The sequence below is a fragment of the Canis lupus genome, chromosome 1, assembly GCF_011100685.1.
Source record: "Canis lupus familiaris isolate Mischka breed German Shepherd chromosome 1, alternate assembly UU_Cfam_GSD_1.0, whole genome shotgun sequence".
NCBI classification, from domain to species: Eukaryota; Metazoa; Chordata; class Mammalia; order Carnivora; family Canidae; genus Canis; species Canis lupus.
In genome coordinates this window covers 43,220,855-43,243,544 of record NC_049222.1, presented here as the reverse complement: position 1 = coordinate 43,243,544, position 22,690 = coordinate 43,220,855, and the positions used below count along the sequence as shown (strand labels likewise).

At 40.2% G+C, this 22,690-nt stretch overlaps 1 protein-coding gene across 14 annotated transcripts in view; it reads left to right on the top strand.

Annotated features, from left to right (window-relative positions):
• The first annotated feature begins 3,856 nt into the window (after positions 1–3,856).
• Positions 3,857–22,690, top strand: part of SYNE1 (spectrin repeat containing nuclear envelope protein 1) — a 449,233-nt gene continuing 430,399 nt past the window's right edge. For 9 of the 14 annotated variants that reach the window (XM_038526343.1, XM_038526344.1, XM_038526348.1 and 6 more), the window contains exons 1-2: positions 3,858–4,054; positions 12,299–12,605. In XM_038526343.1, the coding sequence (XP_038382271.1) occupies positions 12,539–12,605 (67 nt within the window). In that variant the 5' untranslated portion in view covers positions 3,858–4,054; positions 12,299–12,538. Of the gene's footprint in view, positions 4,055–4,457; positions 4,573–12,298; positions 12,606–22,690 lie in introns of those variants that run through there. The other 5 variants (XM_038526351.1, XM_038526350.1, XM_038526349.1 and 2 more) reach the window with 3 other exon arrangements.

Here is a 22,690-nt window from a genome sequence, read left to right as displayed (position 1 = left end):
CTAGTCAACTACTTCTGACTATAATAGAGATCATAAAGAAAGAAAATGGCAAGACCAAGAACTTTACAGTCTTGGATCGAGGCATGACCAAAGACCCAGAAAGCTTCTAGGACCCTTATGCTTACAGCTGTATTGTTAATATAACCAAAAATCAGACCTAAGATCTATTGCCACAGGCTGCAACCTTATAATGCAAGATGAATTCAAAGCCTTGCTCTTATGTGAAAGTGAAGACATTTACTTAAAGTGGGTCCTTTAATTGGGAAAGAGGCATTTTGGAGAATTTGGGTGAGCTTAGTACTTTGAACTCCAAATCCTTCTGAGGCTTCCTTGCCAGCAGAAGTCAACCCTTCTTACCTGGTCTGTCTTTCATCCCTTGTTAGCAAACTCCACCAGCAGAAATTACTCCAGCCAGACTATTCCTGACTATATCAAGATCTTGAAAATTACAAGTCTCTTGACCTTTAAACAGTAAGAAAGCTATTTTGTTTAAAGTTTCCCTGCTCTTTGCCTAGAAGTGTGTTTTGAAGAGTCTTAAGACTAGGGGAGAGAAGTGGAAGAGAAAATCCAGTTTTGAGCTGCACATGTTCTTGTGCTATAAAGATACACTTCCTATAAGCCCCTAAAGCAAATCCCTTCGATAAATAAACAACATATTTTAATTAAGGCAAGTTTTGGCCTTAGTGTTAACACAATCATATAAAAAAGAAATAATAGAAATAAAAATGATTATTTGCTGAGGCACCTGGGTGGCTCAGTGGTTGAGTGTCTGCCTTTGGCTCAGGTCTTGATCCTGGTATCCTGGGATCCAGTCCCTCATTGGGCTCCTCACAGGGAGCCTCGTTCTCCCTCTGCCTATGTCTCTGGGTCTCTCGTGAATAAATAAATAAATAAATAAATAAATAAATAAATAAATAAATAAATAAATAAAATCTTTGAAAAAATGATTATTTGCTGATTTCATGTGGGCACTAGAACTCTAAATTTACAAATACATATAGCAGAATGATGCAGGCATTGGGAAAAACTGAATTGAACCCAGCCTGTGAATTTTTGCTGTTCTTTAGCACCTCCTATTAATGCAGAGAGGAGATACTGGGGGTCCAGCTGCCATGCTATATGAGAATGTGTCTCTCTGTAAACTAAAAGAGTATGAAGAGAAGACAGATGAGGAGGACTGATGGAGGAGAAAAGTGGATATTGCTACCCTGGCAGCTGTCTCTCAGCCTGTGATGTCCCACAATTATATTTTACTGCTCCTAGGAACTGATATCCTCATCCAATCAGCCTGTTGCAAAGTGAAGTAGAGACTGTTTTCCCTTTATTTGCCAACTTAAGAAGCATCTAGAATAATAGTAATAGCTATAACTATGATCATGATGCATTATAATTATATTGTATTTCCTGGCATCTGGCCACATGCCAGGCACTGAAGTATAAAGTGCTTTCCAGGTATCAACTCATTTAGTCCCCACAATAGCCCTATGAATGAGATATACTGTTATAATTCCAATTATAGGTTTGTAAAATCTGAATTTGTGAGAGGTTAAATTACTAGCTAAAAATCACACAGATAGCTAACGATGGAGTTAGGATCCAAACGTAGGGCTTTCTTGCACTCAAACCCAAGTCTTTAATCATTTTACTATTCTGACTTCCTTTGGCCACACATGGCCTTATGTCCCATATATCTCATCCATTAAATTCCCTTTGAATCCATCCACTGTTTCTACCACCATCTATTATGAATGCTATGATCTTCCTAAGGGATACCGGAGCAGCTTTCTAAATGATCCACTTGTACCCATTTTTATCCCATGTCTTATCTGTTCTCATATTATAGCCATATGAAACATTTCAAAACATGAGTTTGATCATGTTGTACCACCTAGTGAAAACATTTTAATGGCTTCATGTGAAGGCTCATCAATTCAGGCTGCTCTTTCAGGCCTGCCCAGTCTGTCCTTCATTCCTTTTGAGCCTCATGGGGCCCATTGTTTGCAAAGTTCCATCCTTTCCCTTGCTGTCTCTTCTACAGTGACAGTGGACCTCCTCACTTCCTCCAATGCACTATGCCCTTTTCTTCCATAGTCCTTTGCCCATACTCTTCGCTCTGACTGGAGTGCTCTTCCTCACTGCACTCTACCCCTCTTTCACCTAGTTAATGCCAGTCCTCCTGCAGATCACTTCCTAGCAGTCTTCCTGATCATTAAACTGAATTAATGTAATTAATTAAATAAATTCACCACAGGCTCTCATAACACATGCCGTTTCTTGGAGGTTTGGGTTTTATAATTATTTGTGTGCTTCTCTGATGAATGGCTCTATTCCTAATCATATGGTAAGCTCTGTGAAGGCAGGAACTAGGGCAGGTTTTGCTTACCCTATAACCACAGTACTTAGGACAACATTTGGCATAGAGTGTTCAAGCATCAGTTGTTGAATTATTGGGGCTGTAACAAACCTCCCCCGGAGGAGGGGCTATGAAAAAGACAAGCATTTTCCCAAAGTCTATAATGTGCTTAGCCCTTGTGCAGAGGATGGAGATGAGTTGAGAATGGAAAGTTAGCTTATCAGGGAACCAGTGCCAGCCACGGCCCCAGTCTTGAGCCTAGGAGGACAGCGGCTAGGTCTCATCAAGGAGTTTCACTTGGTGGGAGCAATGCTTCAGTCTCAGAATTTACAAGTAAGGCAACAAACACACAGAGCTTTTGAGTTTGTAAAATAGACTTTCTTATCCTGTCTTGGAAAGCCTTCAGTGTAAATTGGCTCTATAAAGATGGAAACCAAGAGGGAGAGCAGAGGCTGATCCTTTTCCCCTGAGCGGCAGGCCTGGAAGCTTGGAACCCAGTCTCATGACCACACAGAAAGAGAGCACTATCTGAAATGACTGCACTCTAGGGCTCTGCAGGTTATCTCCACAGGGAGCTCTGGGAATCTATAAAGAGTATCACCCTGAGGCAGAAGCAGGGTATACATGGAAAACAATTCCCCCAAACTGTGCCCTCTCCAGGCCCAACTTCCTGGTGTAACAAATTCTGCCATTAGAGATTCATTCTTTGGTCTCTAAAAAATGTAAACCCAATAAAAAGGGCACATCAGATTGGTTTATCAGATTCCTTTCAGATATTGCTGTTTTGAGGGGATCTGGAAGAAAAAAGAATTTGAAGAAAATGCACAGCTAAATCATGTAGTGTTGGCAGCAAGTGAGGGAAAGACAGGAAGCAAAGAGAAACATCATCAACTTTATAAGACCACCCTTCCATTTAGCAAATCTAGAGAATAGAAAACTCTTTTTGTCAGATTAAAAATTTGAGATGTAATTATTATTCTTAAGATTCTTGCAACATAGTCCCATTATTTTGGTTGCCATAATCCTGTTGGACTTGGGCTTCATTGCTGGTGAAGGGAGACTGTGTTTGACTTTGCTTAGAGACTATAAAACCACAACAAAATAGATTCTCCTGAACGCTACTAGGCAACACCAGGAACTCAACACCATGGTCGTGATAAATGACAAATGGCTCTGCAATGTGCAGCATGCATATAGGGAGTCTGAAGAAAGTGACTGGTGGTTCTTCTGAATCATTTTAATGAATAACCAAGAATAAATAGAATTAAGATGTCAAGCGCCTTCTCAGAAAATCTAAGCTTTATAAACAACAGCAAAAGTCTATAATCTGACCAATCTCTCTAAAATTGTTCAATATGGATCTGAGAGCCAAAAGGTCAGCTGTTAGGATCTTTTTGAAAGTTGATTTAAAAGGAGTCTGCTAAATGTCCTCCCTGAACTGCATCACTTCCTTCCTGGGACCATCAGGGAACCACCCCAGCCTTTCAAGACACATTCTGCTTAGAAAGGTCAACCGGGCAGCGGGAACCCCAAGCAAAAGTTAGCGGCTAGTGCAGCGCATCTCCTTCCCGGGGCTCTCGACCGTTCCTTCTCCTCGTCTCTCCCCCAGAGGTGGACCCGGTGGAAAGGTTCGCCGGGAGGGTGGGTCACGGCTCGGGTTTGCAGCCGCGGAGAGAGCCATAGGCCGTGCATCTGCAGGAGGTAGGGGAAGCCTGCGAGGGAGCCTCCAGGCCCCCGCCCCCAGCTCTTCCAGGGACCTGCTCCTCCTGGAACGGGGCGCGGGGCTCCGGACGCAGGGCGCGGGGCGCCGGGCCGGGGAGGGGTGTGGCGGCAGGGGTAGTGCCCGCATCCTGCCCGGGGGCTGAACCCTGCGGGCCGACCTTCCCCTCGGAAAGGAGCTTTAGTGCGGGGGGGGCGGGGGAGAGTGGGGGGGGGAGGCCTAAAACCCCAGGGTGCCTCGGAGGGGAGGACCCGATTGCAGAGGGAGGGCAGAGTCGCCGAGCGGCTGGGCGCAGCAGAGAGCGGGTGTGCGAGCGGCCCCGGGGGAGCGCGGCTGCGGATCTGCCGCGGGCAGGGAGCCGGCCGGCGCGCTGCGCTCCGTAACCAGGGCGGCCCGGCTCCCGCAGCCCTGCACGGCGCCCGCGCTCCCTCCCGGAGCCCGCGGCCGGCCGTGAGCTCGCGTAGCTGCCGGGAACCTGGACGAGCCCGGGAGAGTGAAGGTAAAAAGAGAGAGAGAGAGAGAGAGAGACAGGTGGAAGGAAGGAGTGAGAGAGGGAGGAGAGAGAGAATACGAATGTGGGTGCAAGCTGAGCAAATTGCAGCAAATTGTAAGCAAGTTTGTACTTACATACTGGGGTTGTGCGTGCTTAATGGGAGGGAGAGGGCGGTGATGGTGGTGGTGGTGTGTGTACGTGTATGATACTCAGGGATGAGGAGATAAGGAGGTGGGGAGCGTCCTCCCTACATCTCGTACGTAGATATCCCTATTAATATCCCCCTCTCGGATTGTCATTTCCGCTTGTGGCACTTCTCTTGGGCTCCAGTGATGCAGAAGCAAAAGGCAGCCACCCTCTTGTTGTGATGGTCGGTACTGTTGCTACTATCAGATGGGAGATGCGGGGCGTTGGACAAAATCTAGGAGCCTCCCTTCCTCCACTCTCGACTATTTTAGGAAGGGCTTGGGGCGGGGGGGGGGGGGATGCGGGGGAGGGGAAATGAGTAGCACGGCCCAGGGCTTGGAGACCGTGCGGAGGCCAGGGCTTCAGACTGCTCGAGCTGTCACCGTGCAGTGGCTTCCAGGCGGTGCCTACGCTAGAGGGCAAGATAACTTTCATCTCCTCTCTGGAAAGACACATTGCAGACGGAGATATTACCTTGCTACTGGAGGAGTTCTGTGAAATGGTGGTTCACAGGGCGGCAGGTGCATGGCACAGGGCAGGAAAATAGTGCAGAATAAAGCAGCTCTCAGCCTAAGGCAAAGAAAGTCCATCCGGGAAACGGGGTTGGGTGTGCTGCGGGGGATGACAGAGTGTGGAGGCTGCAAGTTCAGGCCCAGCCTAGGGGGAAGCATCAGCTGTGAAACCAGCGTTAGCATCCTGGGATGCTCATTTCCGAGCTTTTCAGTGGGAGGTGGAGAACCTGCATGTATCTGACCTTCTGTGAACGTTAAGAAAGTTCTAAGTGAACTATTGTTCTCTCCTTCAGTGTCTGTATTTTTGTCTTCATCTGAGAGCCCCTTTCCTAGAGGAAACATTTGTATACAAAAGCCAGACTTGTGCAACAGACTGTGTAGTAATTTTCACTTAAACAACAGTTATTAATATGACCCACATCTGTATAAAATGCTGATTGAATCATTAGTCATGAAGGTGGTTCTCTCAGAGGCTTGCTGTTTCCCATGATGAAAAAGATAAATCATAGGGATAAAAAGTACCTATTATTGCCAGAACAGTGTAATAAAACACATGGCTATTTTTTTCCTGTGTTTTTGAGTCTGTTCCTTACTTGTGGCAAATTTAGAACAAAATGTACCAGATCAATGCTAACTTAATATGTTTCATGCGGAAAATAAAACCACGTCTTCAGACAAACTCAGATAGTAATATCGCTGGCCTTTGAAACTATTTGCTCAGCTATCACAGTATAGACTCATTTTTATCTCTCTTAACTAATGATTTTTCCCAAGCTGGTTTGTTTCTCTTCTCATTGTCCCCATACAAAAATTCTTGTCACTTGATTCCTTCCTGCAAGGGAGCAGGGGTTGGGAAAAGGTAGTTTACCATTCAGAATCTTGCAAGAATGCCTTGCATTAAATGCGCAGGATGCCACACTAGGACCCACTCTCTGAGAAGTATGCCGCACACACAGCTTCTTGGAAATGAAAGGAGGCATAACTGAACAGGATGTAAGAGGCCCATGGCAGGGCGAGGTTGGTAGTGTTTTCTCAGCTCTAGACACTGCAGCCACACCCCATGATAGGCAATGGGGCCTAAGATTCCCCTGTGAAGGAATCTACATTTCTCCTCCTCTTATATGTGTTGTATGTGTCCCTCCTTGTGATCCGATCTAGCCAGATCTAGTTATTTGGCAAGGGGTGTGATATATACTCTAACAAAAAGAGGAGGAAGGTAACAGATATCGTTGGGCCTGATTTATACTCCAAGTTAAACCAAAAAGAATTGAATAATGACACTTCCTATCTGTCATGCTGGTCAGCTCTGTACTTTGTCGTTTGCTTATTTCTTTACATTTTTGTTCTTCCAGAAAAAGGACCGATTCCTATTTGTTACCCTGTTCATAATTGTGAATAATTCACAGTACTATTCACCGATAGCCCATATACATACATAAGTTATGTATTTATATTAACTCCAGATGTCCCTCTCCTTCTCTACTGCTCAGCCTTCTTCATGATTATTAATTAACACCATTGCTAAAGGATGAATACAGAAAAACAATAATTAAATTTAAAATTAGACACTCATGTGACTCACTCCCGCAAAGGACTTAGAGAGAACGGGGTGGAGATGTAGTTATTAGCTTTTTTATTTTTGTTTAGTAGCGAATTTTAATAGGGGTCCTATTCTTCTACATATTTAGACATCTATTTTAGTAACATTTATGCTTCCTACTCTACTGTGTATCTGTTTGTGTTTTACGGTACATCGTTTTCAGTTAGAAATGAACCACATCATCTCTAGTGGTCACAGGGTTTGCAATTTTCTGCTGTAGTTTCCCAATACCTACAATTGTAGTTGTGCTGGTTTATGATGTGTTCTTAGAGCCCAGCAGTGCTCTTCCTAATGTTTTCTGCATTTCTTTTTAGGACCACAAGCAAGAAACTGCTTTAGCAGCCAGTTGTCCATTCTGCTTAGAGACTGGAGAAGTCGGGTTTTGATGATTCACTCCTGTGCTTCTCACAGGGGCTGCTAAGAAGAGTATGTTGTTCAGATAGGAACATCCTACATAGCAGACAGTATATATTCCCCCTGCATTCTGCGCAATAAATGCAGCAGATGGTTATTGATTGGGTATTCAGTTTGCTCTCACAGTTCCCTGGACTACTCTGTGACAAAACTCACCCTACTTTGTTGTGGTATTATTGATAACATCTCTCTCTCTCTGGATACATAAGCTTTAAGAAGGGCTTATCTGTCTTGTTCACAGCTATTTACTCAGTACTAATGTCCTTTATGAATAGTTTCTCAATATATTTTTGATGTATGAAGTAAGCATGGGCTCTTGATTCTCTGCTAGGCGTGGTAGATGTACTTAGCTGCAGTGTGATCTTCGTTCCTTCTCCTGGAAGGATTTGGAGATTGTTCTGGAACTGCTCATTGGTACACAATCTATCGGTGTCTAGCTGATTCTCCCTTTCCATCCCAGTACTGGACCCCTCCCAACCACCACCCCTGCCCACAATCTCTTGCACCTATTAAAACTTTTTTTTCAATTTCCCTGGGAGTAGTGAGCTCGTTGATGGTGCTGGGCCTTCCTCTGACATTCTGGCTTTATAGGTCAGGCCCACAGCAAGAGCACTGCTAGGTAATCCGTCAGTTCTTGGAAAGAATTTCAAGTTCTTGTGACCTTGTACCAGTCATTATTTCACCTGTCACCTATGCTGCCATTGGTTTTGGAACTGATGAGGATGCTGGAGAGTGCCTCTCCATTCTGGGTCCATTTCTCCTATTGCAGGTGGAGAAACCGAGGCTGGGGGAAGGGACGTGGAAACCAGTTATTTGCTGGAACTCTGCTACATGCCAAACAATCTGCTAAGCGTATTACATCATGATCTTTTTAAATTTAACTTATGCAGGATAAAATTAAACCTAATTTGGCATAAAATATCTTCACTTTACAGATTAAGAAACAAGTGTTTAGAAAAGTTAATTTTTTATTAAGGTCATATGGACAAAACTAAGACTCTGCTCTCCATCTTTCTTAGTCCATAGTGTGTGAATGTCCCGGTACACACTCCCTGTGATTGGCCATTGAGGAATGGTCCATACACAGAACCAGCTCAAACTCACCCAGCTAGTTGGAACAAAGCTAAGCCTAGAACTCCTACCTTCTAATCCCCAGTCTTCTTTTATATTTTTAAATTAAATTTTCAGATCATATGTCCCATCAAGTGAAAGTGTCAGTAAAAAACAAGAATGCCATAATTTCACAAAGGAGGAAATGTGTGTATACATGGATGATGAAAGCAAAATATTTTATCTTATGTCTGAAAAAGGAAGGATATTGCATTAACTTCTTTTGCAGTGAGGTGGGAGGGGTTTTCTGGGGTTCTCTCATCAAGGGAAAGTATTATGAAGTTGACGCTAAAACAAATATATGTATTGAGGGCCTAGGATGTTCTCAGGGATGTACTTGGCATTGATGGGTGGGATGTCAAAACAAAATGAGTTACAGACTATGCCCGCAGAATGTTCACAGTCTACTTAGAGTGTAAGGTTAACCATGATGATGAATGTAAGAAAAATCATATTTATAATAGTATGGATTGTTAGTGCTGAGTCTGTACTGGAGTGTTTAGGGATGGCTTCAAGCAGAGTGTGAGTCCTGGGCCAGGTATTTAGGGACACTTTGAATCTGCTCAGTTGACAGTGCCCCACACAGGGGTGAAGTTGTTCGGCAAAGACATAAGTGTATGAGGCGAAAAGTATTAGAAGTAAAACCTGCATAGCCCTTCTGGCTGCTAAGCTCAATTGGTGGTACATGGCCCACAACATCTCAAGTCAGAATCATGTGAGTCATCCAAGAGACTCTGACAACCCCACCAACTGCTTCCTGTCTCCCCTCCCTGATTTTTCAGATTTCTACCCTCTACTCATTGTCCTATTTCAGTCTATCATCTCCTGTCTTGACTTCTGAGATACTTTCCTAACTGATCTTTCTGGATCTTTCAGTCTTGTCTCCTTTAAATACACCCTTAAGAACTGTATCTAGAGAGCAATCCGGGTGGCTCAGCGGTTTAGCGCCACCTTCAGCCCAGGGCCTGGTCCTGGAGACCCAGGATTGAGTCCTACGTCAGGCTCCATGTATGGCGATTGCTTCTCCCTCTGCCTATGTCTCTGCCCCCCCCCCCCCCCCCTTGTGTGTCTCTCATGAATAAATAAATAAAATCTTAAAAAAAAAAAAAGGAACTGTATTTAGAATAATCTAAATTATACTTGGGCACTTAGAGTTTAAATTCCTGCAGAGGATTCCTTTTGCTTCCCAGAGAATCAGGACCAAGCTTGTAAGCATAGCACACAGGGCCCTCAATCATTTGATGCTACCTCCTTCTCCAGCCTCAGCTCCAGAGTGTCACCTGGTAGAGTCCTTCACAATCTAACTCTTGGTACCCCTACATAGAGTCATGTTGTTTCTTGTGTCCATGACTTTGCTTGAACTATTCACTCTGTCTGAACTGTGTCTTTCATATTTTTCTCCTCACTAGACCTGACTCATTTACCAAGACTCAGTTCAGGGGTAGGCTCCCTCCCAGGACACTGAGAATTTTCTGATTAGGTTAACAACTTTTTATTTGCATTTTCCATCTCTATATTTGCACTTGCCTGTAGTATTGTTATACTGGTTGTTTTTCTATGTTGTATCTCCCACTATATTCTAAACTCCTCAAAAAATAGAATCTATGTCATATTCATCTTGGTACCCCCAGCATTGAACTCTGACATTCAGAATGCTTTTGTTATACTGTAGAAGTAAGACTGGATACATAACCTGACTTTGGACATAAGCAGAGAAATTCTGAGTGTTACGTGGCCATCATAAGATGTATATATCTCTTATGTGTATATCAAATATATCTCAAATACACACACACACATACGAGAGAGAAGGAGAGAGAGAGTTCAAAATTAATCTATTGTGCAACATGAATGTGAACTAGAAGAAGGTAGAAACATGGTGATCTGTAATGCAGTAATTGAGAGAAATCCTTTTTTATTCCATAATTCTTGATTGATGATAGGAGACATATCTTCTATGAACGTCAGTGCTGGGCAGGGGCTGGCTTGGGATAGCTGAATTAAAATGAATTTCTTCCCTCATCTCTATGTATGTAGTTAGCTAGCTAGCTAGAGTTCAGAAAGTTATATTCTTGCATTTGGAAAACTTAACTTTCTAACAGTTTAGAGGAGCCAGTTGTAAGATTTTAGGCACTTCCCATTGTTTATTCGTCTCCAAATTATGGTAGCTTTTGGATGTAGGCAGGTGGAATGTTTTCCCTCAAGAGATGAAGGCTGCTAATGGGTACACAATTCCAGCAGGGCTTAAGGCCTTAAAGCATGATAGGCTAGCCATAAGTAATTATTTCTCCTCAGAGGTCCATTGGAAACCTACACACTGAGAGGTACCTCTCTAGCCCAGAAGCTGCCAAGTATCCTTCTAAATATCTTTTCAAGTAGCCGAGAGAAGTCCGCTTGTGCCTTCTTACCAATTAAGGCTGTTCACTGCGCTACTTCATCCTAACCTGTTAAGTGACTAGTATATCCTATCTTGCTCCACTATACTTTTCTGATGCCTTTTCACACAGGGCAGCAACCTATGCAATGTTTTGCATCTTTTTCCAGATAGTATTCTAAAATAGGTAGTACCGCTTTGCATTCATGCATTCTAACCAGATACCATGTATACTAGTATTAATAATGCCTTTTTAAAGTCAATTGTAATTTGTATTTAGACTTTTTTATACAACCAATGTCTCATAAAAAATACTGCTTCTATGACCATACATTCAGGTCATGATATAGTTTTTGATAACATCATAGACTCTTTTTGGTTTCTTTTTTTCCTTCCAGCAGATGGACCATCCCACATGTATGTGTTTTCTTTACAGGTTTGCTTTTGCCATCCTCCCCTGCCCCCATCCCATCCTTTTTCTTCACCTTCATCTTAATAAGTGGGAATTGTATAAAGTGTCATCTTGCATGGGGTGCCTTAGTGTGGCCCCTTGGTTGAGCTTCTCTTTCTGGGTGCACGTTCACCCTCTTCTCCTTTCTTCATTATTTATCCTCTCATAGCAAAATCTTCTCTTCAACTAACCTTAGGGTAAGGAAATCCTTGTTCAAAGTAGATGTATCAATATCAAGCTTTCATCAACTACTCTTCTATCTCTTTTTCTTCTTGCCCAGTCCAGAATAATGAACTTGCCCAAAATGGAGAATTCAGGAAGGGGTTAGAAGGGAAATGGCCTCTCTGCTCAGGCCACCCCTACCCTAGCTTTACAACTGACTTTGGAGTCTTTATGGGAAGGAAAGAAGCTATATAATATCCATTTTGACCTCTAAAATCAGAATATTTGAAACTCACATTTTTAGAATGAAATACTTTGATATATTTAGTGTTTTAATTCAGCAAATTGTTATTAGGAGTTAAGATTTTTTTAAGTTATTTTTATTTTTTAAAATTTTAATTCCAGGGTAGTTAACATACAGTGTTACATTGGTTTCAGGTATACAGTTTGGTGATTCAACAATTCTATGCATTACTCAATGCTTATCTAGAAGCTAAGACTTAATATCATTCCTGGAAAGTGTACAGATGAAACAGCAAAATGTATGTACAAAGCAGGCGGAAATAGCATCTATAAGAGAACTGGGAATATTGAGAAATAGGACTTAATGTTTTGGCTTCACAGTACATTCACTTTCATAGATGAATGGAGAGAGATTATAGCTTAAAAAGAAAACACAGAATAAGCAAATATTTCTTTTTTAGCAACCCACTTTATTATATATCTCTCATGTATGCATTTATTTTGTCAGATATAAGGATTCTTAACATTTGCCTAATACTTTAAAAGTGTTTTACTTGGTAATGAATCATCTATCGAACTGAATAAAAAGTGTTTTCTTTTTACATGAGGGTATATTATATATATATATATATATATATATATATATATACTAATGCTGTATATTTTAATTTGTTTTTCAGGTTCCTGAGTTCATTTAAGAGAACAGTCTTAAAATAAAAGAAGAAAAAGAAAAAGGGATTCAATCTTCAATCTCTGGAAGCACTGCCCCTCGCTCGCTCGCTCTCTGTCCCAAGTTCCTTGGGATTCGTGTATGACTCAAAAGATCTAGAGAAGCTCCGGGATGTTTTCTTGAGTGGTGTACTGCTACACTGCCCTAGGTGAAGAGTCTCTGGTGTTGGTTTCATGCTACAGGAAGCACCATGGCAACTTCCAGGACGACCTCACGGTCTCCTCGGGACATTGCCAATGTGATGCAGAGGCTGCAAGGTAAGAGGCAGAAATGTAAGGGTTTGGTCTTTATTTTTAACTACACTTTAAAGTTCAAATGCCAGCTTAACTCAGGGTCTTTTCAATATGCTTGCACTTCCTTTTAGTTTTATGAGTCTATAGCAAGGAATCACAGTGATCTCTTTTCCTAGCATTCCCAGATGAGTCCATGCTATTTTAAGGTGCCATCTTTTTCATGTAGAAAAAAGACAAAGATCTCTGTTTGGTTTGTGTCTGCATTCATGTGACCTTGATGGTTATTCAGTGTCCAGTTGGGAATACAGTTATCAAGCTGCCCTTCAATCACCAAGGACAATACAACGCAGTGACAGTGCGCAAGGTTATCATGATGATGGTGACAAAGAACTGTATGCTATGGTCAAATAAGCCAACCAGGAGTTTACTTATCCCAACTAGAAAGCCCTTAAATATCTAGAAAGTCTTTAAGCAAAATGAGGCAATGAGAACCAGGGAGTTTTTGACATGATAAGATTAATGGTAAGTGGCAGCGTGTGGACTAGAACCACATTCTCCACCACTGTTCTTTCTCTAACAATAAACTGTGTTTTATTTTATTTTATTTTATTTTTTTTTATTTTTTTAATAAACTGTGTTTTAGAAGAGAATTAGCAGTGAACTGTTATGGCAGCTTAAAAATTAATTTTATAGTGACTGAATTATGCAATTAATAAAGTAATTATGAATTAAGCATGCATTTAAACATGTATATTCATTAAGCCATAAAAATAATCATCTATAAGAATATGAAAATATTACTTCTTTGTCACTATTCTAATGCCACATCCTCCAGCTTCAAATGTGTACTTTTAGGTATAAAAATCTCTAAATTTAATAGGGTTTTTCTCGGGTCTTTGTCAAGAGAGATTAAAAGTAATGTTATACTTGGCTTTTTGTTTTTCTATTCTCTCCAGCAGGTGATCATTGTGGTTTGGCACTACAGCCATCTTACTAATCTCTCACAATTCCGCCTTCCTTGCTTACAATGCATTCGATGTGCATAGCAGTAATTTCCAGTGAAGCACTCTTAACTTTCAAATACAGATGAGAATATGGATATTCATGGCCTATAGCATGCTCTCAGCTCTAGAAAGGCAGAGTTTCTCCCTCTAACCAGGGACCACCAGTTTCACTGAAGCTCCTGTAATCTCATGGTTCCCTCTCATGCTGAGTGTCTTGGGCTGATTTTTGAGGCTTCAGTGCAAATGTTTCTGGTTGAATTCTCACTGTCATGCCAGAAAGAGCCTGGTTAGATAAAAAGACAGATCCTTGCTGATTATGTGGGCATAGACTTCCTCCCTGGCCAAAAAACCCCTCTGATTGGGAGTATACCCAATGCCAAGGATATCCAACTTAAGTTGTACATCTTTATTAGGGTGGATGGAATACTGAGATGGAGTTCCATTTTTCTGTCCATGTCTGTCTTTGCTGTTTTCTGGGCACAAATTCCTGAGCCATTTTGTGTCTCGGTGACCTCATTGATGAAGTGATGAGAAGGAAAGTAGCAGGTGCCTTACAAAAGTGTAGGGGAAGATAATTAGGTTATAAAGCAGATATTCCTTTGAGCCTATGAAACGTGAAAGTTCTTCGGGTGAGATACATACACATATTGAAAATAAGGTGAGGATCCCTGGGTGGCGCAGCGGTTTGGCGCCTGCCTTTGGCCCAGGGCGTGATCCTGGAGACCCGGGATCGAATCCCACATCAGGCTCCCCGTGCATGGAGCCTGCTTCTCCCTCTGCCTGTGTCTCTGCCTCTCTCTCTCTCTCTGTGACTATCATGAATAAATAAATAAATAAAAATTAAAAAAAAAATGAAAATAAGGTGAAATTATACAGGGTAAATTTGAAAAAAAATTCAGAATCAGACTATGATCCTACAAACAGTTTACTCTTTATTCCTATTTTGGCTTGAAGGAACCTTTTCCAATGCGATAGTCGTTGGGGTAAGAGGGAAGGGGAAGAGGACTGATGCCTCAGAGTTTTATTGTTTTCTGTAGTGTATAGATCAGTGGTTTTTCTAGAGAGGTGTGTGGAGTGGGGTAAAGCACTGGAGCCCCCACTCCCCTCCTACACGTGGCCTATGACAGTGGATGTCCTATGTAACATCTGTGCATTTTAGGACCCCTGGCTTATAAAATGTGGACTGTTCTCACTCTGGATAATTTCAAAGCTCAGTGAGATGATGACAAAAGGTGCTTTAAAAGTTATAAACACAGTCATCTGCTGAGCTGTTCAAAAAGTCATGGAAAAAAAGTGGATGAAGAGACATAGGTTTGATAATTTGTTGCAAATTTTTCTAGTTATGCAAATTTGAGGATGAGTGTTGATGGTTTTATATATCATGTGGTACCTAAAACTAGTAATTTTATTACATAATAAAGTGACTGTACTCACTGTATTAATTGCTTTCCCCTTTCTAGTAAAAGAAAGAATTATAACATGTGTGTCATAAGGATATCTGACAAATGTAGAACAGTAAATCCTACCATTCGAAAGAAGACAAAATTTCTAAGCGCTAGATATTTATCATTAGTTTTTGACATCAATTCTGCTATATGTGTGTGTGTGTGTGTGTGTGTGTGTGTGTGTGTGTTATTAATGGCAACAAATGTAAGGTCTGTACTGCCACAAGATGCAATGAATCCAGCCTACAGCAGTGGAAACAGAACAAAAGTGTCAGAAGTGAAGGTGATCTGGTGGATATATCTGTTAACATATTGATCTGCAGGGTTACTTGTGCTGATTCAGCTGGCTAGGTCTGTGTCTCCCCTGCATCTCACAGCTCACTGTGCATCCTCCTGATGCTTTGAGACCAAGCAAGAGTCAAAGTCCCTGGACAAAAAAGTTTGTTTTTTGTCGAGGATATTTAGTGATTCTTCTTGCCTGATGGAACCTCCAAACCAGTAACCATGGTGCTAATAAATGGAGGACTGGCATTATTGCCCAGATAATTATGACAAATGAGGGAATGTATTTGAGGAAAAAATAAATCTGTTAACTTAAATAGAACCAGAGCTGCTATTTTCAAAGTTCAGATCCATAAGAACATTCTTCTAGAATCTCCTTTTCTTTGCTTAGATAGATAAGCCAAGCAACTAATGTTTCTTCCCCCCTCTTGGATTTTATTGTCATATCAGATCTGTGTATAACTAATAAAAATCATGTAGCTTTGAATAATGGCAACTTGGCTTTGCTCTTTTGCTTATTTAGTTTATAGCCATAATTGTTGACTGTTTTTCTGCTTTTAATTTTTATTTCTAGTGCTAGGAAATTGAAGCACACACAGATTGCTACGTAATTTAGCTGCTACTGTAGCAGTTCAATATTTCACCTTTGCCAATATTTGTGCTTGTTTGAGCATAATGTTTTAGGCTGGGATGCTGAATTATGGATGAGCCAGCAGACTGCAATGCAGAGTTTCATTTGCTCTTAAGAATAATGAATGTTTCTGTAACTTTCATCAAGTTTAATATGACCTTAAAAGCAAATACAAGACAATAGAGTAATACAGGAGTATTAAAATTTTAAATTCACATAATTAGTATATACGTTTTCCATTCTTTAAAGGCTAAGGGAACCCATTCCATGGGTGGCTTGCGGAGTGACTTTAGTTTTTAGTCTAAAAAAAGTAGATGTCTGAACTCTTAAGATTATAAAATTTTGAAGATACTGACAATATCTTTGTCAATTTCATCATGCTTCTGCATAATCTCTGCTTAAAAAAGATTTGTTGAATGGCTTTTATCGAATACTTTTTTTTCATCTGAAGATGATATATCAAAGTATAAGGATTTTTTAATTAGCATATCAGTATTTGTTATTGTAAGACAGGGCAGCATCCATATAGTCTTATAGAGTGAGTGGTAAATGCCAGAGAAGATTCAAAACGTGCAAACTAAAGTGTCCTATAGAGATCACTCTGGTAAAAAAGGAGGATTATTGACTGCAAGGTGAAACTTTTATTTTTAAACCTGTGAATAAATTCAAAGACAAAGAAATGAGAAAAGGGATAAATATGTATTCCTGGAGATATATCTATAATGTTTGCTAACTGCTCAGTAAAAGATAATTGTGGTTTCCCTCTAAAATTGCTTTTATGACCAACTTTTTTTTTTTAAGGTTTTATTTATTTATTCATGAGAGACACAGAGAGAAAGGCACAGACACAGGCAGAGGGAGAAAGCAGGCTCCATGCAGGGTCTCCAGGATCACGCTCTGGGCTGAAGGTGGTGCTAAACTGCTGAGCCACCCGGCTGCCCTATGACCAAATTTAAACTCTTGGTTAAAAAAATAAATAAATAAAAATAAATAAATGAACTCTTGGTTAAATGTAATATTTCCTATAAATCCATTGTACTATACAAGAAAACCTTAGGCTAACAAAAAAGTTAACTGAAAAGTAGAATCAACAATAATAAATAAATAATGAAATATTTTTTTGTTTTTTGTTTGTTTTTAGTTTAAATTCAAGTTAGTTAAAACATAGTGTAGTATTGATTTCAGGAGTGGAGTTTAATGACTCATCACTTGTATACAAAACTCAGTGCTCATTCCAACAAGTGCCCTCCTTAAAGCCCATCACCCGTATAGTGCATCATCCCCCCACCCTCTTCTCTTCCAACAATCCTCAGTTTGTTCTCTATAGTTAAGAGTTTCTTATGGTTTGTCTCCCTCTCTGTTTTTTATCTTATTTTATTTTTCCTTCCCTTCCAATAGGTTTATCTGTTTTGTTCCTTAAATTCCACATGTGAGTGAAATCATATGATACTTGTCTTTCTCTGGCTGACTTATCTCACTTAGCGTAATACCCTCTAGTACCATCCAAATTGTTGCAAATGGTAAGATTTCATTCTTTTTTGATGACTGAGTAATATTCCTCTGTGTGTATGTGTGTGTGTGTGTGTGTGTGTGTGTGTGTGTATGACATCTTCTTTATCCATTCATCAGTTGATGGACATTTGACCTCTTTCCATAGTTTGGCTATAGCTGAGAGTGCTGCAATAAACATTGGTGCATGTGTCCCTTCAAATCAGCATTTTTGTATCCTTTGGATAAATATCTAGTAGTGCAATTGCTGGGTTGTAGAGTAGCTCTATTTTTAATGTTTTGAGGAAAATCTATACTGTTTGCCAGAGCAGTTGCATCAGTTTGCATTCTCACCAACAGTGTAAGAGGGTTCCCCTTTCTCCGCATCCTTGCCAACATGTGTTATTTCCTGAGCTGTTAATTAGCCATTCTGTCTGGTGTGAGGTGGTATCTCATGGTTTTGATTTTGTATTTCCCTAATGATGAGTGATGCTGAGCATATTTTCATGTGTCTCTTGACCATTTGTATGTCATGTCTTCTTTGGAGAAATATCTATTCATGTCTTCTGCCCATTTCTTAACTGGATTATTTATTTTTTGGATATTGATTTTGATGAGTTCCTTATAGATTCTGGATACTAGCACTTATTGATATGTCATTTGCAAATATCTTCTTCCATTCCATAGATTGCCTTTTAATTTTGTTGATTATTTCCTTCACTTGGCAAAAGCTTTTTATCTTGATGAGGTCCCAATAGTTCCTTTTTGCTTTGTTTCCCTTGCCTCTGGAGACATGTCTAGCAAGAGATCCTGAGGTCATAGAGGTTGCTGCCTGTGTTCTGCTCTAGGATTTTAAAGGTTTCCTGTCTTACATTTTGGTCTTTCATCCATTTTGAATTTATTTATTTTTTTTATGGTGTAAGACAGTGGGCCAGTTTCATTCTTCTGCATGTCACTGTCCAGTTTTCCCAACACTATTTGTTAAAGAGACTGTCTTTTTTCCGTTGGATATTCTTTATTGGTTTGTCAAAGATTAGTTGGCCATAGAGTTGAGAGGTCCATTTCTATATTCTCTATCCTGTTCCATTGATCTATGTGTCTGTTTTTGTACTAGTCTTGATGATCACAGCTTTGTAATAGAGCTTGAAGTCTGGGATTGTAATACCTCCTGCTTTGTTTTTCTTTTTCAGCACTACTTTGGCTATTCAGGGTCTTTTCTGGTTCTACACAAATTTTAGGATTGTTTGTTCTAGTTCTGCAAAAAATACTGGTGTTATTTTGATTGGGATTGCATTGAATGTGTAGATTGCTTTGGGCAGTATAGACATTTTAATAATATTTGTTCTTCCAATCCATGAGCATGGAATATTTTTCCATTTCTTTGTGTCTTTTTCAGTTTCTTTCGGCAATGTTCTATAGTATTCAGCATACACATCTTTTACCTCTTTGGTTAGGTTTATTCCTCGGTATCTTATGGTTTTTAGTGGAATTGTAAATAGGATAGATTCCTTGATGTGTCTTTCTGCTGCTTCATTTTTAGTGTATAGAAAAGCAACAGATTTCCTTATGTTGATTGTATATCTTGCAACTTTGCTGAATTCGTATATGAATTCTAGCAATTTTTGGTGGAGTCTTTTGGGTTTTCTACAGAGTGTCATGCTGTCTGTGATTAGTGAAAGTTTGACTTCTTCCTTGCTGATTTGGATGTTTTTATTTCTTTTTGTTGTCTGATTGCTGAGGTTAGGACTTCCAGTACTATGTTGAACAACAGTGGTGAAAGTGGACATTCCTGTCATGGTCCTGACCTTAAAGGAAAAGCTCTCAGTTTTTCTCCATTGAGAATGATATTCCCTGTCGGCTTTTCATATATGGCTTTTATGATATGGAAGTATGTTCCCTCTATCCTCGATTTCTTGAGGGGTTTTACCAAAGAGCATCCTGTATTTTGTCAAATGCTTTTTCTGCATTTATTGAAAGGATCATATGGTTTTTATCCTTTCTTTTATTACTGTGGTGTATCACGTTGATTGATTTTCAGATATTGAACCACCCCTGCTGCCCAGAAATAAATCCCACTTGATTGTGGTGAATAATCCTTTTAATGTACTGTTGGATTCAATTAGCTAGTTGGTATCTTGTTGAGAATTTTTGCATCCATGTTGATCAAGGATATTAGCCTATAATTCTCCTTTTTAGTGGGGTCTTTGGTTTTGGAATCACAGTAATTTGGTCTCATAGAATGAGTTTGGAAGTTTTCCTTCCATTTTTATTTTTTGGAAGAGCTTCAGAAGAATAGGTATTCACTCTCCTTTAAATGTTTGGTAAAATTTCCCTGGGAAGCCATCCAGCCCTGGACTCCTGTTAGTTGGGAGATTTTTGATTACTGATTAAATTTCTTTGCTGATTATGAATGCTCAAATTTTCTATATCTTCCTATTTCAGTTTTGGTAGTTTATATATTTTGAGGAATTTATGCATTTCTTCCAGGTTGTCCAATTTGTTGCCATATAATTGCTCATAATATCCTCTTATAACCATTTGTATTTCTGTAGTATCGGTTGTGATCTCTTCTCTTTCATTCATGACTTTATCTATTTGGGTCCTATATTTTTTTTGGGGGGGGTCCTATTTTCTTTTTGATAAGTCTGGCTAGGAGTTTATCAGTTTTGTTAATTTTTTCAAAGAACCAGTTTCAGGGCATCTGGGTGGCTCAGTCGATTAAGCATCTGCCTTCAGCTCAGGTCGTGAGGTCAGAGATCTGGGATGGATCCCTACGTTGGGCTCCCTGCTCAGCAGAAAACCTGCTTCTCCTTCTCTTCCCTTCTGTGCTTTCTGCCACTGTCTCTGTCTTTCTCTCTCAAATAGATGAATAAAATCTTTAAAAAAACAACCACAAAGAACCAGTTTCTAGTTTTGTTTATCTGTTCTACTGTTTTTTTTTTTTTTATTTCTAACATTTATGTCTGCTCTAATCTTAATTATTTCCCTTCTTTTGCTGGTTTTAGGCTTTATTTACTGCTCTTTTCCCAGGTCCTTTTGATGTAAAATTAGATTGGATATTTGAGACTTTTCTTCTTCTTGAGGACAGCCTATATTGCTATATACTTCCCTTAGGACCACTTTTGCTGTGTCCCAAAGGTTTTGGACTATGGTTTTTTCATTTTCATTTGCTTCCATGTATTTTTTTAAATTTTATCTTTAATTTCCTGGTTAAGCTATTCATTCTTTAGTAGAATGGTCTCTCTTTTTTAAGATTTTATTTATTTATTTGACAGAAAGAGAAGGAGAGCGCAAGCAGGGGGAGGGGGAGAGGGAGAGGGAGAAGCAGGCTCCTCGCCAAGCAGGGAGCCCAATATGGGGCTTGATTCAAGGACCCTAGGATCATGACCTGTGCCGAAGGCAGACTCTTAATTGACTGAGCCACCCAGGTGCCCCTTTAGTAGGATGTTCTTTAACCTTCATGTATTTGTGGTCTTTCCAAATTTTTCTTGTGATTGACTTCAAGTTTCATTGCACTGTGGTCTGAAAACATGCATGGTATGGTCTCAATCTTGTTGTATTTGTTGAGTCCTGATTTGTGACCCAGTATGTGAAGTATACATGGAATGCTCCATGTGCACTTGAAAAGAATGTGTATGTGCTTTACTATGTTTATCTGGTCCAGGGAGTCATTCAAAGCCACTGTTTCCTTGTGATCCTCTGCTTATATGATCTGTCCATTGCTGTGAATGGGGTTGTTAAAGTCCCTTTCTATTCTTGTATTATTATCAATGAGTTTCTTTAAGTTTGTTATTAATTGATTTAAATATTTGGCTGCTCCCAAGCTGGGTGCATAACAATTTACAATTATTAGACCTTCTGTTGGTTAGACCTCTTTATTATGATATAATATCCATCTTCATCTTTTATTACAGTCTTTGATTTAAAATCTAGTTTGTATGACCTAAGTATGGCTACTCCAGCTTTCTTTTGATGTCCATTAGCATGATAGATCTCCACCCCTGTCACTTTCAATCTAGAATTGTCTTTGAGTCTAAAACGAGGTTCTTGTAAGCAACATATTGATGGGTCTTGTTTTGTTTCGTTTTGTTTTAATCCATTCTAATAAACCTAGGTCTTTTAATTAGAGTATTTAGTCTATTTACATTCAGAGTAATCATTGATAGATATGAATTTAAGGCCATTATATTACCTATAAAGTTGCTGTTCCTGTAGATTGTCTCTGTTCCTTTCTAGTCTTTGTTGCTTTTGGTCTCTCTGTCCTGCTCAAAGAGTCCTCTTTAATATTTCTCACCTAGCTGGTTTAGAGTTCATGAACTTTAGTTTTTGCTTGTCTTGAAAACTCTTTCTCTCTCCTTCTATTCTGAATGACAGCCTTGCTGAATATAGTATTCTTGACTGCATATTTTTCCATTTCATCAGGTTGAATATATCATGCCACTCTCTTCTGGTCTGCCAAGTTTCTGTGGACCGATCTGCTGTCAACCTGATTTGACAGGCTTGTACTTTAAGGGCCTTTTGTCACCAGCTGCTTTCAGAATTCTTTATTTATCTTTGTATTTTTCAGATTTCACTATGATATGTCATGGTGTTGACCTGTTTTTGTTGATTTTGAGGGGAGTTTTCTCAACTCAAGGCTACTGCTCAGAAAGCCATCACAGAAAAGCGAACAATCTCCCCTCCTGCCCTGGCTTTCATCAGATCCCTGCCCTCAACTTGTCTGTACTCAAGCCATTGGCACACCTGATACCATAATTCTCCTATGTTTTATTTCTGGCCATCAGCTGGGATTCAAAACTCCAAATCTTAAAGAACTCAGCAAGGCACAGACCTGCTTCCCTCCCCCATTGGACAGCCTCAATGCACTGTGCCTGGCACCTTTCTGCCCCAGAAAAGCAGTTGCATGGCTAGGCAGGTGCCTGGAGTCTATGATGAAACACAGTGAAAAGCTTTGACCAAGTTATCTGCCCTCTTTCCCCTTCTGTTGAATGGCTACTCAATGGCACCAGGTGAGCCTTTTGTCCTTAGAGAGGCAATATACCCTCTTCCAAATGTACTCCAGGAAGGGATGCATTCCTTCCCAGTGTAACTCAGGGTATCCCCACACTCTGGTAACTTACTTGAACCCTACACACTGCTTCCTCTCCTCTACCCCCCACCAACTTTCTCCACAAGAAAGGCTCCCTCCCCACTGTGGCATTGTGGCTTTTCTTTCCCCCATTTCACATTTTTGAACCTCATATCTGGCATGTTCCTTCC